Consider the following 16,608-nt stretch of genomic DNA (forward strand, 5'->3'; position numbering starts at 1 on the left):
TATATAACAAACTTCATTCCATTTACATTTTAAGGATTTCCTAGAGTGATTGGCTGTATTGATGGAACCTACATATGCTACCTATTCCAGCACCATTAGAACATGGAAATTCATCCATAGCATTAATGTACAGGTACTAACCTTTATAATCCTTAATGAATAATGTACTTATCTTTAATGGTAACAAAAATAACGTAGCTATTGTAACTGACCGTTCTTCCCATCAAGATCATATGTGATGCTTCCCACCTCATCACAAATGTTGAAGCCAGATGGCCAGGATCCGTGTATGATTCCACACTGTACAACAAATCTGAACAGAATAGGCCTGCGGTAGTTTTGCTAGTTGTTCACATGCAGTGTAATGGTTAAATCATTGCAAACCCTAGTGTGATTATAAGACATGACGGCCTCCTTCATGGAGACAGAGGGTATCCCGGCCTGTCTTATAGGCCTACCTTTGACTCCCTATTCAGATCCTGCACCTGGACCACAGTCCCGCTACAATCAGGCCCACAGCAAAACCAGGGCAAGAATTTAAATGACCCTAGGAATCCTCGAGGCCAGGTTCCAGTGCCTGAGGGGGCTCAGAGTAACCCCTGATAGGGCGTGCCACATAATAATGGCATATGTGGTATTACACAACATTGCAACCATCCAGGAAGAGCGACAGCCTACCATCTCTGACATGCCCACAGACGAGGAACCTTACATGCATGTGGGTGACAACAGAGATGGTGGAGTTGTCAGAGACTCCATCTGCAATCACTGCTTTCCACATTAAATCATGCACCACCACCCACCCCACCATCCACCCTGTAACCTTTTAATATACATTACAGTCAAATTCACTGTTATGTTTCATTATTTAATTTTTCCTGTAAATAAATATATTTTATAATATATTTTAAGAATAAGATATAGTTATGTACAGCCATACCACTTTATACAATATTCTTATACTTCATTTTTATCTGATGCCATGTGTGTTTCACACCACTCAGATTAGACCTGGAATTAGTAAGTGTTCAATAAAAAAATATTTAAAAACTCAATACAGTATTATAAAGGTGGGGAAAATAATAATATAATCGCACCCTTCTGCTAAATATAAAAATATCATTTTCACTCACGCATTAACTCTGTTGGCAATTTTTTGACATGCTGACTGCCTTTCTCTAGCAGCTACCGCAGTATTACATTTACGTTTAATAATATCTAAATATTCTGCATACGCAGTCATTAATACTTCAAGCTACAGTGGTGTGAAATACGATGTTCGGCTGTGTTCGGCTTCTGTCTGGGTCAACCTACTCAGAGTTGAGCGACCCTGATTACTTAAACTCCGATCCGCCGTTTTGGAACCGAAAACTCTGAGTATGTCAGATCGGGGTAAGACAACTCCGAGTTCAGGGTTAAGTTTAGAGTTTGTTAAACCCGCTTCTTGGAATACCCCCAGGTAAAACCGTTAAAGGTGAGACGGGCGAGGCCAGATGGGACAAGACTAAACCGAAAGTAAACAAGAATCACCTTAGGAACGCAAGTCTGACATACGACGGTGAGTTTATTAACACTGAGAAATCTTATAAATGTTACATTATGAACAAAATATATTGTTTTAATGTTCTAATGATAAAGGGGCATAAACCAGTCTGAATGTATGTACGAAACGGACTGTGAGTAGTCTTAATGCAAGATTACAAAATGACCAAATTGAAAACAGACGACAGAGCAGATTCTAAAGCGAGTAGAGGTTAAAGATCTTCAAGATCGTTTCAGTCCGTCCTCTCATAAGTGACCTATGAGGTCGACAGAATTGATGAAACCGGAGGAGCTGTAATTGTGCTGCAATTGTAAATTAGGATTACCGACGTATGCTAAAGCGAGATTGGTATTTTAAATCGGATGTTATAAATTTCGCCAAATGTGAACTTCTGTCGCTCTGGAAATGGCGTCTTATTTTAATTCTTAACGGAATTAACAAGGTCATCACACATGTCGAATTTAAGATTTTTCAGCTGAATCAGACTATAACGTTTCCCGGCTGATGTATCAGGGATTATGGCACACGCAGCGCAGTCTGTAAATTTAAAATATAATGGTTCAATGAAGGTAATTTAAATACTGAACTTGAACATCTAAATTCTGTATATGAATCTATACATGGCACGTAGTGTTTATGACAGCTTTTATTGTCATATGCACAATACTTCCAGCAATAATATGATTACAAAGCCACATGGCATAACAAAATAACTAACAAATTTAACAAGACTTGACCCTGACAAAATACAGGGGAAGAACACCTTTACGTTTCGTAGTTTAGACCCTGGCTTAGACTGCTCCATCTTTACGGCAATGCGGACTTACTATTAGACCCTCAGCAGTGTCAGTGCAACTGGCGTCTCTCTCTTGACTTGTCACTCGTGGTATACAAACAGGGAGATATAATCCGTGTTGTGCGTGAACGAGTTCAAAAGAACGCGTTCATTAAACGCTCATTTTTTTCGTGAATGTTGAACTGAACGCAACACAATTTTAAATAAAGAACTTGAAGGTGAATTAGTTCACATTATGTGTCATGAACGGCAGACATCACTGTAAATGAACGTTGGAATTTGTTTTCCATTGAAAACTGAGGGACATTTGTTTTCTCTTTTGAAACGCAACGAGAGAAAGTTCCTCTCCCTCCTGTATTCTCGGTGGTGCCGCTTAAATCGTGTATCACCAAACAGAAATGGTTTTGACTGTATGCGCAATGCATTGTGGGCAACGTAGTGTCCGACTGAGAATAGTTAACATAGGCTGTGTTCGAAATAGTCTACTACATACTACTGGCATACTGATCGAGCCCCAAATCAGTATGTCGTATGCAGTATGTGACCAAAATGAAAATTTCCAGTACGCGAAACATACCCGGATGACCTACTACTTCCGCAAAATATTCCAGTACGCGAACAGAGCTATCTTCGTGGTGTACTGCATCCCATCATGCAACGCTACGTTCACATGACCCCATAGTGTGCTTTGCTTTTGTCGCATACTGGAAACTGTACTGCATACTACTACGAGGACCAGTATGCAGTATCCAGTATACACTGAGTCCAGTATGCAGTATCCAGTATGTAGTAGTCTATTTCGAACACAGCCATAGGCTGTGTTTGAAATAGCCTACTACATACTACTGGCGTACTGATCGAGCCCCAAATCAGTATGCCGTATGCAGTATGTGACCAAAATGAAAATTTCCAGTACGCGAAACATACCCGGATGACCTACTACTTTCGCAAAATATTCCAGTACGCGAACAGAGCTATGTTCGTGGTGTACTGCATCCCATGATCCAACGCTACGATCACATGACCCCGTAGTATGCTTTGCTTTTGTCGCATACTGGAAACTGTACTGCATACTACTACGAGGACCAGTGTGAAGTATCCAGTACATACTGAGTCCAGTATGAAGTATCCAGTATGTAGTAGTCTATTTCGAACAGAGCCATACTGGCTAGTTAATAACATACTGGCTTCCGCACTACGTTACCCGTGATGAATTGCAGCAGAGCGGGGTAGGCATAGCAACATAGCAGGCAACGACGAGAGCGCGGAGGGCTGGAGTAGCGAGAGAGAGAGAGAGAGAGAGAGAGAATGACAGACAAATGACGAGTGAGAGAAAGCGCTGCAATAATAAAAAAAGATTATTTGAATATCTCATGTAAAAAGTAAAATTAACTTTTTACTAGGGCTGGGTATTGATTCAAATTCCAAGAATCGATTCGATTCCGATTCTGAAGATTAAGAATCGATTTATTTCGATTTTAATCTGATTTAATCGATTCGATCCAATTCGGGGGTTTGGTGTTATTAAAAATGTATTTGAGCTGTTTACTGACTGTGTAGAGAAGCTAGTATTATAGTTAAAACTAGTAGGGTATTATATCGATATTAAACAGCAAATAGTTACAGGTAGTTGGTAGTTACTGATGGCTGGAAGACTGGTGAAAAGGGTAATCGTAAATCTACCTTCAAGAAAGGTAATCCAGGACAATAAACAGAGGACATCATTGAGGTGTCTATATGCAATAGTGGACGCCTACTGCAGGAGTGGCCAACCTGCGGCTCGCGAGGTGCATGCGGCTCTTTGCCTGGTTTCATGCGGCTCCCCAGCCGGTCCGCTCTCACCCGCACTAACGGTCTGTACCGTGGCCCGGTTACCTCATCAGCTCTGAGGGCGACACACTGATACATCTTCGTGGTGCACGGTTTGTTTACAAGCCTAGTGAGCCGCTAATACTTTTAAAACCAGCGTAGTGGAAAACATGCATTTGACTGTCTTCACACGCTCACACGAGTTACTGATTCGCCAACTATTGGCGATCGATCGATCGCTATATAATACTTATTTTTTGTCCATTATACACCCCCCTCCGAATTAGCTGGCAGTGTCAACGAATCTCTCAGCTTCATCTGCTGTGGCTCTAGCTTGAGGTAGGGGTGATGCCGCAGCAGGTTGGTAGTGTTTCCGCAATGCTTGACTTCTATTCCGCATGTCTTGCAAATGGCTTTAATTTTGAGGGTATTTGTTCCTTTTAGTTCTCTGAATCCAGATTTCCGATTTGACTATCGTCGTTACCGGCACTGTCCGACACCATGTTATTTTACAGTTAGTTAGACCGAGCGCGCCTGCGTGAATTCAGTGACAAGGCGGGGGTAAAACTTCACTGGGGGAAATGTAACAAATTATTTTAATTTAAAAAATCGATCTTTGGACATACGAATCGATTATCAGATCATCCTATGCGAATCGATTCTGAATCGGAAAATCGATTTTTTCAACACAGGCCTACTTTTTACTAGTTCAGAATTAAAATTGTGAACTTTGAACGTGAACTGTTCACTTTGAGCATGTATGAACTGAACTTGAACTGGTTCAGAAAAGCTGTGAACTAGCACTGGATATAATTAATGTGGCATTAGTATGGACAAGCTTTTCCAGTTTGTGACTACTTGTATTAATAAGTTACACAGCTGCTGTATGTTTTCATAGTCTGTATTTCATAGTCTGTATTTCACAGTCTCCCCGAGGAACACAGAGCTGTGAACCTTATTTTGTTGGAACCTTATTTTGCTTAAGAAGTTATCTAGTACAGATGTTATTGTTTATTGCGTTTTTAAAGCTGTACTGTCGTCTCAATTTTTTTTCTTTATTGCAGTTAATTAGGAGAAGAAACCGGGGGGGGGGGGGGGGGGGGTGATGGGAGCGGGCCCAGGTTTAATGGTCACGGTTTGCTACTGCATTAAAGTGAATGGTAATAGCTCACCCAGCAGGTAGCTAACTATGGAAACCACAGTGTTTGACGGTCAGCATACCTTGCTGTTAGCTCCCTTACAACCTCAATAGTGGTTGCCTTCTGATTGGAAATAAACCTCCAAACTCTGATATTTACACAAAGGCTTGGCCTAATCACAAATAGTTGCCGGTGGTGGCACGTGGTTCACATTTATTGACAACACGTAGCGAAAACAAATGCTCCTTAAATTTCCAGTGCTTCAAGGCTGTCATTATTGCTGCTTGAGCTGAAACTGAACCGCGCGCTTGCTGTTCCAGCACAGAAAGAAATATAGGGCGCAAAGCAATAAAAAATAAAATTAAATATTTTGCAAAGGTTTTTGTTTATATTTTAAAAATGTAACTAAAATTGTAATTATTATGTAACTGTAACTGAATTACATATTTTCTCATTGTAACTGTAACAAATTACAGTTACACTTTTTGTAATTAAATTACGTAACGTCATTACATGTAATTCGTTACTCCCCAACACTGGTGATAGTGTAACATGTCAGTCAAGTAAGCATTCAAGTACATATACAACACTGTATACATCAGTTACAGAAACTGGAAAACGTAATGAACTATTCTGTTAAAATGTCCTTTTCCTGTAGTGTTACTGGGCTTGTGTTTGGTTGTGGAGTCACACTGCAGTGACATCAGGTTCATTATAATCAGTGTTTCAGTGTCCTACTCCTCCTCTTTATGATGAACTGTTGACAGGGAGCAGAGAGCAGCATCTCCAGTGTCCAGCTGTGTGTGTGTGTGAAGACGAACAACTCCATGATGGAGCCTCGTAACTCCAGCTATGTGTCTATGAAGAGTGACTGGTCCATGAATAATCCTCCTGCTTTCAGTAGTGGCCCTGTGACCTCTGACCCACAGTAAGTGACACATTACACACAGAGATTCTTTAATCAGACTGAAAGTCTTTTAAGTCTTCATTCTCCACATTTTTCTCTGTCCCTCCTCAGTTCTTGCGTATGTGTGGAGGGAGTAAATATTTGTGGTTCCTTAATCCCACATTAAACCAAGTACCACTGAATTATCCTTAAACAAACAAGGAACAGAGAAATAAAAAAATAAAGAAGGCAGACTCCAAGATCAATGCTGGTGTACAGTTGAGTCTCTCCCCAACATGAAAGTCTCCAGGGCTCAGAGGAGCACTAATGTTTATTCATATGGTATATTCTGTAACGAGGTGACAGATGCAGCAGAGACAGGAGGTGGTGCTGGGTCGACTTTAATGTCCATTTCCATCATAGACACAGCACAACTCAAAGCAGTTAAATGCAGTTTAAATACAAGGGATCAGAGGAGCGGATAGCGCTCTGAACTCTGAAGAGAGTCACTCAATCTTGGCCTTTAACGGATAAAGAGTGCAACTGGAAATGAGTGACAGGTGCACGGAATGAAGAGAACTGATCAGTAGGCGGGGCTTGTGATCTATGGAGTGAACGGGAGGTGGAGTGTTGTGAAGAGGGCGGATCCCCTGAGGAGCTGGACCGGCCTACCGTGACATATTCTAATCAGATACACATTGCCCCTCCTATTCTATTTACATATCTGCTTTAGATTCTACCACCATTATGTCCAATCATCATGACTTCACACCGCACATTCATTATATATATATATATAAGGTCCAAATGTAAAAGTGCTATCTGTTAGATATCTGCTGGAGTAGAGAGAGAGAGAGAGAAGAGAGAGAGAGAGAGAGAGAGAGAGAGAGAGAGAGAGAGAGAGAGAATGACAGAACAATGACGAGTGAGAGAAAGCGCTGCAATAAAAAAAGATTATTTGAATATCTCATGAAAAAAGTAAAATGAGCTGAACTTTGAACTAGTTCAGAATTAAAATTGTGAACTTTGAACGTGAACTGTTCACTTTGAGCATGTATGAACTGAACTTGAACTAGTTCAGAAAAGCTGTGAAATAGCACAACACTGGATATAATTAATGTGGCATTAGTATGGACAAGGCTTTTCCAGTTCATGAACTTGTATTGTGACACAGTGGCTGTATGTTTTCATAGTCCGGTCCGGATATAAGTTGGTTTTTTTCTGCATACGGTCAGCCTGCATCAACTGGCCCAGTCCGTGGTCGCGGTCCAACTCCTTCATGTGTTTACAGGCTCAGTCCGCGGCCGCGCGCTGAGCAGGTTTGCCTGACTGGAATGGGGGAGAGGTAATAACACCGTTAAACAGCAGCGTGACTACGGGCCGGGGCCACAGTGCGCGGCAATGACTCCTCCACGGGCTAAAACCACCAAGTTAAACCACCGGCGGCCCACTAACCCATTGGCCCACCGGGGAAATCCCCTGTAGTAATGTTTGCCAGTTACTTTCAAAATGTAATTCATTACAGTTACAAGTTACCTTGTTTAAAATGTAATTGTGTGTAACTTTTCCGATTACTTTAAAAAAGTAATGTAACTAATTACTTTTGGATTACTTTTTGATTACTTTAAAGTTTAAATGAGTATTGACCCATGATCAACATTTAATTTTTGAGAACTGACAGTGTGAACCTTAAAAGAGTACTAAGCTGAGAGGTAATTGCTGACAGGCAATCACAGGAGGTCCACAAGAAGAGATGCCTGCACCAGGCATGTAAGATTCTCAGACTCCGGTCCTCGGGGCATACCCTTTTCTGCTCCTCCCCCAGGCTCTACCATTTTCACAGTCTGCAGACTAACACAAGCAGGTTCAGAAACCACTTCTTTCCCACAGCGGTCACCTTATTGAACTCTTCCCAAAGACCATTCTTTCCTTACCCCCTCTATCCATACCTTACCATCCACACAACATCTGTACAGTGTTCCTCTTCAATTCACATCTGTATAGCCCTATCTACAGTGGTATAGGATAATCTGTATATTATCTGTATGATCCCATCTGAATTTATCACATTTATTTATACCATATATTTTTCTTTGCCCTGTGCATTGTACTGCCATAACTACATAACACACATGCATTTCCCTAGGTAATTTATCTACTTTGCACATATCTATTAATCATTTTTACTTACACTAAAAACGCTCACATGCCACACTTCCGATTTCTCACAACGAAAAAAAAAAAAATTATTATTTACCTCTGATCCATACCTATGATTCAATGAGTTAATAGTTCACTCTGGCGGCAATCACTGGCAATAGATCTATCACGATATAATATTTAATTTAATTTAATTGAACGGATCACGGGCTCCGCCCACCTGAGGGACGCACATGACGTCACCAAACAACAACAACAGCCACTGTGGACGGAGGCGGCCGGTAGGGGGCCGCCTCACCGTGACAGACCCCCCCCCACCAAGCCGCACTCCCCTCCACTGGGTGTGTGGCACACAGCGGCTGCACACAAAACACGAAGGGGCAGGAAGGTAGGGACAGGCAGGAACACACCTCCTGCAGTCCGGGAGCTGGAACATAAAACACACAACATTAAACAGTTCACCTCCCTGGGCGGGACCCTGGACTGACTGGGCCGTTAATAACACAAAACCACACCCCGGTTGGTCACAGGGCCCTCACGCCCTAACCGGCCTTCAGCCGGTGAGCCCCACCGGTGTGAGGACGAGGAGCTACGGCTCCTTTCTCGTCCCTCGTGCATGTGTGTGCGTGCAGGCTACCTCTCCAAGGCGTGGCTACTTCACCTCCTGGACCTACCTCCTCCCAGAGCTGACCACTGCCTTCTGCTAGGGGTCACCCCAGCCTCCTGGGGAGCCAACCCCTCCCAGGGCCTCTCCTCACAAGGTGGACTCCTCCACCCAACCCAGGAGCACCAGAGACCGAGGCCCAGAGCACCCCAAGGGCCTCCTGGTCACCCCGGGCAGGAGGGAGGATCTCCCTCCTCAGCAGGAGCTTTTCAGACCGGAGCCCCATGGTCCCTTAACATCCGGGGGCCCCAGCCCTCTAGGGAGGGGCTCTTCATGACCGGGCTCCGGTCACCCCACAACACAAGGGGGCTCCTGCCAGGTGGAGACCCTCACAAGGTCCAGGAACACTGCCAAGGAGAAGCACCTGCACAGAAAACACACTCACACTCTCACACACACACACACACACATATATATATACAAACACAAAACACAAACGCGCCTCAGACGCCCTCCGTGCCATACCCCGTGGCACGGGACCACAGCCGTTCCCCCCCCCCAAACACACATTTAAGGGGAGGAGCATGCGTGGAATTACAAGCAACAATAACATTTCACAAGCACGCTAGGACACAACGAACACGCAAAGACTAGACAAACAAAATAGTGCTCAGACAGTAAACGAACGGGACAAACACGTGCGCGCTCGACATACACATAATAGTGACGCGCCGCTCAGAGTCGCAGTCGCTCCCCACATTAAACACAAGACACACGGGGAGCGAGGCGACAGTGACGAGCGGTGATCAATTCACACACACGGAACAGGCGAGCACGCACACAGATCCTCCGCTCGTTCACCCGTACACACTCACAAGACACCACAAGAGAGTTTTCCCAGGCAGACACCCTGGTCCTCGCCGTGCCACACACAAACAAACGCACGGCGGAACTCTCGCAACAAACACCGAACACGAAGAGCCTTCTCAGGGCAGACTGCCTTGGTCCTTGCCGTGCTACACACACACACACACACACACACACACACACACACACACAAAACACAAAAGCACGGCGGAGCTCTTCAAACAAAACACCACACAGACAAACACTTACCACGAGACATGACCACGAACGAAGGAGAAAGAAAAAGAGACTCGGCGGCTTCCGAAATGTGGCTGGTCATTCTGTGACGGGCGATGTGAGCAACTGAAAAGGAAGCGATCACGCCAAGTCTCAGGGAAAAAGGATGGTTTAATAGAAAGTGTGCTAACCAAAACCCGCGCAAAAGATCCAAATTAAGGATATAATGACCAGCGGTCAACTGGTACAAAGACAAGACATATATAGGCAAACAAACGACCCTCAGGTGAGACGGATCACGGGCTCCGCCCACCTGAGGGACGCACATGACGTCACCAGACAGCAACAACAACAGCTGCTGTGGACGGAGGTGGCCGGTAGGGGGCCGCCTCACCATGACAATAATTAAATATTTCGCAAAGGTTTTTGTTTATATTTTTAAAATGTAACTAAAATTGTAATTATGTAGCTATAACTGAATTACATATTTTCTCACTGTAACTGTAACAAATTACAGTTACACTTTTTTGTAATTAAATAACGTAACGTTGTTACATGTAATTCGTTACTCCCCAACACTGGTGATAGTGTAACATGTCAGTCAAGTAAGCATTCAAGTACATATATAACACTGTATACAACAGTTACACAAACTGGAAAACGTAATGAACTAATCTGTTATAACGTTCTTTTCCTGTAGTGTTACTGGGCTTGTGTTTGGTTGCGGAGTCACACTGCAGTGACATCAGGTTCATTATAATCAGTGTTTCAGTGTCCTGCTCCTCCTCTTTATGATGAACTGTTGACAGGGAGCAGAGAGCAGCATCTCCAGTGTCCAGCTATGTGTGTGTGAAGAGGAACAACTCCATGATGGAGCCCCATAACTCCAACTATGTGTCTATGAAGAGTGACTGGTCCATGAATAATCCTCCTGCTTTCAGTAGTGGCCCTGTGACCTCTGACCCACAGTAAGTGACACATTACACACAGATTCTTTAATCAGACTGAAAGTCTTTTAAGTCTTCATTCTCCACATTTTTCTCTGTCCCTCCTCAGTTCTTGCGTATGTGTGGAGGGAGTAAATATTTGTGGTTCTTTAGTCCCACATTAAACCAAGTACCACTGAATTATCCTTAAACAAACAAGGAACAGAGAAATAAAAAAAATAAAGAAGGCAGACTCCAAGATCAATGCTGGTGTACAGTTGAGTCTCTCCCCAACATGAAAGTCTCCAGGGCTCAGAGGAGCACTAATGTTTATTCATACGGTATATTCTGTAACAAGGTGACAGATGCAGCAGACACAGGAGGTGGTGCTGGGTCGACTTTAATGTCCATTTCCATCATAGACACAGCACAACTCAAAGCAGTTAAATGCAGTTTAAATACAAGGGATCAGAGGAGCGGATAGCGCTCTGAACTCTGAAGAGAGTCACTCAATCTTGGCCTTTAACGGATAAAGAGGGCGACTGGAAATGAGTGACAGGTGCAGGAATGAAGAGAACTGATCAGTAGGCGGGGCTTGTGATCTATGGAGTGAACGGGAGGTGGAGTGTTGTGAAGAGGGCGGATCCCCTGAGGAGCTGGACCGGCCTACCGTGACATATTCTAATCAGATACACATTGCCCCTCCTATTCTATTTACATATCTGCTTTAGATTCTACCACCATTATGTCCAATCATCATGACTTCACATCCCAGTCATTATATATATATATAAGGTCCAAATGTAAAAGTGCTATCTGTTAGATATCTGCTGGAGTAGAGAGAGAGAGAGAATGACAGAACAATGAAGAGTGAGAGAAAGCGCTGCAATAAAAAAAGATTATTTGAATATCTCATGAAAAAAGTAAAATGAGCTGAACTTTGAACTAGTTCAGAATTAAAATTGTGAACTTTGAACGTGAACTGTTCACTTTGAGCATGTATGAACTGAACTTGAACTAGTTCAGAAAAGCTGTGAAATAGCACAACACTGGATATAATTAATGTGGCATTAGTATGGACAAGGCTTTTCCAGTTCATGAACTTGAATTGTGACACAGTGGCTGTATGTTTTCATAGTCCGGCCCGGATATTCTGGGACAAGTTGGTTTTTTTCTGCATACGGTCAGCCTACATCAGCTGGCCCAGTCCATGGTCGCGGTCCAACTCCTTCATGTGTTTACAGGCTCAGTCTGCGGCCGCGCGCTGAGCAGGTTTGCCTGACTGGAGCGAGGGAGAGGTAATAACACCGTTAAACAGCAGCGTGACAACGGGCCGGGGCCGCAGTGCGCGGCAATGACTCCTCCACGGGCTAAAACCACCAAGTTAAACCACCGGCGGCCCACTAACCCATTGGCCCACCGGGGAAATCCCCTGTAGTAATGTTTGCCAGTTACTTTCAAAATGTAATTCATTACAGTTACAAGTTACCTTGTTTAAAGTGTAATTGTGTGTAACTTTTCCGATTACTTTAAAAAAGTAATGTAACTAATTACTTTTGGATTACTTTTTGATTACTTTAAAGTTTAAATGAGTATTGACCCATGATCAACATTTAATTTTTGAGAACTGACAGTGTGAACCTTAAAAGAGTACTAAGCTGAGAGGTAATTGCTGACAGGCAATCACAGGAGGTCCACAAGAAGAGATGCCTGCACCAGGCATGTAAGATTCTCAGACTCCGGTCCTCGGGGCATACCCTTTTCTGCTCCTCCCCCAGGCTCTACCATTTTCACAGTATGCAGACTAACACAAGCAGGTTCAGAAACCACTTCTTTCCCACAGCGGTCACCTTATTGAACCAGGGCTGGCGCCAGAACACATACAGTGAGGGGGCGTCAGAAAATTTCGGGGGGGGGCAAACATAAGTTGTTGAGCGGGGGGGGGGGGGGGGGGGGTGTGCCGTGTAACAATTGTTGAGCGGGCGAGGGGGCACCATGTAGCAATTATTGTAAAATAAATGGGTCTTATTATTTACATTGAGGGGGCGGGACACCTTGCCTGAGGGGGCGCTGCCCCCATTCGCCCTCCCGTTGCGCTGGCCCTGTATTGAACTCTTCCCAAAGACCATTTTTTCCTACCCCTCTATCCATACCTTACCATCCACACAACATCTGTACAGTGTTCCTCTTCAATTCACATCTGTATAGCCCTATCTACAGTGGTATAGGATAATCTGTATATTATCTGTATGATTCCATCTGTATTTATCACATTTATTTATACCATATATTTTTCTTTGCCCTGTGCATTGTACTGCCATAACTACATTACACACATGCATTTCCCTAGGTAATTTATCTACTCTGCACATATCTATTAAACATTTTTACTTACACTCGCTGTAAATAACTGCATTTTATCTCTAAATACTGAATTCCAATGCCAAACAGTCATAAATATTCATTTGATATGTCTGTCATTGTCTATAATAGTCATGTATGATTCCAACGAACACCTCTTTAGGACTTTACAGGGTTGCCAACTCTCACGCATTGAGCGTGAGACACATGCATTTGACTGTGTTCACACGCTCACACGCCACACTTCCGATTTCTCACGCCAAAAAAAAAAAAATTTGATTATTTACCTCTGATCCATATCTATGATTCAATGAGTTAATAGTTCGCTTTGGCACCAACCACTGGCGATAGATTGATTGCAATATAATATTTAATTTGGGAGTCACGTGGTGAAGACCTGGAAAATGGCAGCGCCTTGACAACACGTAGTGAAAACAAATGCTCCTTAAATTTCCAGTGCTTCAAGGCTGTCATTATTGCTGCTTGAGCTGAAACTGAACCGCGCGCTTGCTGCTCCAGCACAGAAAGAAATATAGGGCGCAAAGCAATAAAAAATATAATTAAATTTTTCACAAAGGTTTTTGTTTATATTTTTTAAATGTAACTAAAATTGTAATTATTATGTAGCTGTAATTGAATTACATATTTTCTCATTGTAACTGTAACGAATTACAGTTACACTTTTTTGTAATTAAATTACATAACGTTGTTACATGTAATTCGTTACTCCCCAACACTGGTGATAGTGTAACATGTCAGTCAAGTAAGCATTCAAGTACATATACAACACTGTATACAACAGTTACAGAAACTGGAAAATGTAATGAACAAATCTGTTAAAATGTCCTTTTCCTGTAGTGTTACTGGGCTTGTGTTTGGTTGCGGAGTCACACTGCAGTGACACCAGGTTCATTATAATCAGTGTTTCAGTGTCCTGCTCCTCCTCTTTATGATGAACTGTTGACAGGGGGCAGAGAGCAGCATCTCCAGTGTCCAGCTGTGTGTGTGTGAAGAGGAACAACTCCATGATGGAGCCTCATAACTCCAGCTATGTGTCTATGAAGACTGACTGGTCCATGAATAATCCCCCTGCTTTCAGTAGTGGCCCTGTGACCTCTGACCCACAGTAAGTGACACATTACACACAGAGATTCTTTAATCAGACTGAAAGTCTTTTAAGTCTTCATTCTCCACATTTTCCTCTCTCTCCCTCCTCAGTTCTTGCGTATGTGTGGAGGGAGTAAATATTTGTGGTTCCTTAATCCCACATTAAACCAAGTACCACTGAATTATCCTTAAACAAACAAGGAACAGAGAAATAAAAAAATAAAGAAGGCAGACTCCAAGATCAATGCTGGTGTACAGTTGAGTCTCTCCCCAACATGAAAGTCTCCAGGGCTCAGAGGAGCACTAATGTTTATTCATACGGTATATTTTGTAACGAGGTGACAGATGCAGCAGACACAGGAGGTGGTGCTGGGGTGGTGCCCCTCCTATTCTATTTACATATCTGCTTTAGATTCTACCACCATTATGTCCAATCATCATGACTTCACACCGCACATTCATTATATACATATATAAGGTCCAAATGTAAAAGTGCTATCTGTTTAAAGATCCCCTGATCTGGCATACCTGTGTGTAACTTAGTACAGGACCCCACATGCCCTCACAATACGACAGACCTTCTGTCAGGGTTGGACCCAGGCGAGCTCCTCCTGTCGCCACAAAGGAGGAGCTCGCGAGCTAGACCTGGGGGCAATCAGACGCGATAAGCCTGGTTTATACTTTCGCGAGCGACCGTAGCGTGCGGCTCCGCCCACCTCGCGCGACCCTGCGTGAGCGGTGTAGGCGTTTATACTTTCGCGAGCGTCGCTGCAGTGTTCTCCGAAACGATAGGTGGCGATAGGTGGCAGTGAAGAATAAAAAACCCATGCAAAACCGGTGAAAGAACATTTTTACCTGACCAGAGACCGTATATATACACATCAGGCATCAAACATAATTATGGATTTGCAGTGTTGTCCGAAACGATACGTTAACAAATACGAGCCTCTTGTAATTCCAGGACGAAACATGAGAGAACGTGAAGACGTTAGATGTCTGGGTGTTTTGAAAATAAACAACCATTAAATAATGTGATAAAAAAGCTAATTATTTCGATTCATTTCGAGTATATGTATAAATATTTAACTTAATTAAGTTTAACGTGCTGGGAAATATTGAAATGGACCTTTAAAGTGACGTACAAGTGCTTTAATTCCACCTTGTAAAGGTGCATGAACCCGGCAAACATGACTTTGTTCATCGCGCTGAAGCTAAGCCTGGTTTATACTTGATGCGCCGCGCAGCGAAAATGACATAATCGTTGTGGCTCCGCTCGTGCGTGAGGGCCTCACGCGCTGTCTGTTCGCGAGGTCGTGCACCTCTCGAATTTTGTAACTTCGCGCGGGCGCAGCGCTTCAGCGCGATGGACAAAGTCATGTTTGCCGGGTTCATACACCTATACAAGGTGGAATTAAACGCCTACACCACTCGCGCAGGGTCGCGCGAGGTAGGCGGAGTCATGCGCTATGGTCGCTCGCGAAAGTATAAACCAGGCTTTACAAAATTCGAGAGGTCCACAGCGATTACGTCATTTTTGCCGCGCGGACCCTCAAGTATAAACCAGGCTATAGGCTTCACCTGTTTGTAGCCTACATAGAGTGGGCAACTTCAGCAGCTCATTGCTGAAGTTGTTTGTTGTTCCATGCACTCACAGCCTAAGCCATTTGTCTCACACTCTCATTGTCTCTGCGTTTCATTCGCCTGTTTTCGTTTATTCTCCCTGAGTGTTCTCAGTTTCTCTCTCTCAGTTTTTGTTTTACCAGTTTTTCCCTTTTCCTCTGTTTTTCCATGTTGGTTTGTCTGCCAGTGTTCTGGCTTACAGATCAACGGGTAACCCCGGTAAAAGTTCACGGACGTGTCCCTGAACTTCACTTCTCCTCCCTCTTCTCTTGTTTGCTTCGTGACACGTTGAGTTGTACTCCGTGTATTTTTCGTTCTCCCCGTTGTTTTCACTGCTACGACGCGTTGATTATTATCCGCGTGTTTTTTGTTTACTTGCCTGGTTCTCGCTACACGTTGAGATTCCTCCGTATCGTTGAGTTGTTTTCCCTTTGGGTTTTTGTTTTAGTTTTCCAGCTATTGTGGAGCTTTCTGTTTGCCGTTTTTGGCGTTTTCCCTTTGAGATCTTTTGGTTCTGGTTTTCCCGCATCCGCGGAGGTTTCCGTTTGCCGCTTTGGCATTTATTTCCTTTTGG

General features: G+C 43.4%; 1 protein-coding gene across 7 annotated transcripts in view; it reads left to right on the plus strand.

Moving 5' to 3' along the window:
- Nucleotides 1-1,344: 1,344 nt before the first annotated feature.
- Nucleotides 1,345-16,608, plus strand: part of LOC143525379 (NACHT, LRR and PYD domains-containing protein 3-like) — a 58,093-nt gene continuing 42,829 nt past the window's right edge. Inside the window, exons 1-4 of one of the 7 annotated variants that reach the window (XM_077019303.1) lie at nt 1,345-1,558; nt 6,055-6,215; nt 10,830-10,988; nt 14,275-14,433. In XM_077019303.1, coding sequence (XP_076875418.1) covers nt 6,115-6,215; nt 10,830-10,988; nt 14,275-14,433 — 419 coding nt within the window. In that variant the 5' untranslated portion in view covers nt 1,345-1,558; nt 6,055-6,114. The remainder of the gene's footprint in view (nt 1,559-6,054; nt 6,216-10,829; nt 10,989-14,274; nt 14,434-16,608) is intronic. The other 6 variants (XM_077019284.1, XM_077019292.1, XM_077019252.1 and 3 more) reach the window with 6 other exon arrangements.

Source organism: Brachyhypopomus gauderio, chromosome 1 (assembly GCF_052324685.1).
Source record: "Brachyhypopomus gauderio isolate BG-103 chromosome 1, BGAUD_0.2, whole genome shotgun sequence".
In the NCBI taxonomy this organism is placed as follows: domain Eukaryota; kingdom Metazoa; phylum Chordata; class Actinopteri; order Gymnotiformes; family Hypopomidae; genus Brachyhypopomus; species Brachyhypopomus gauderio.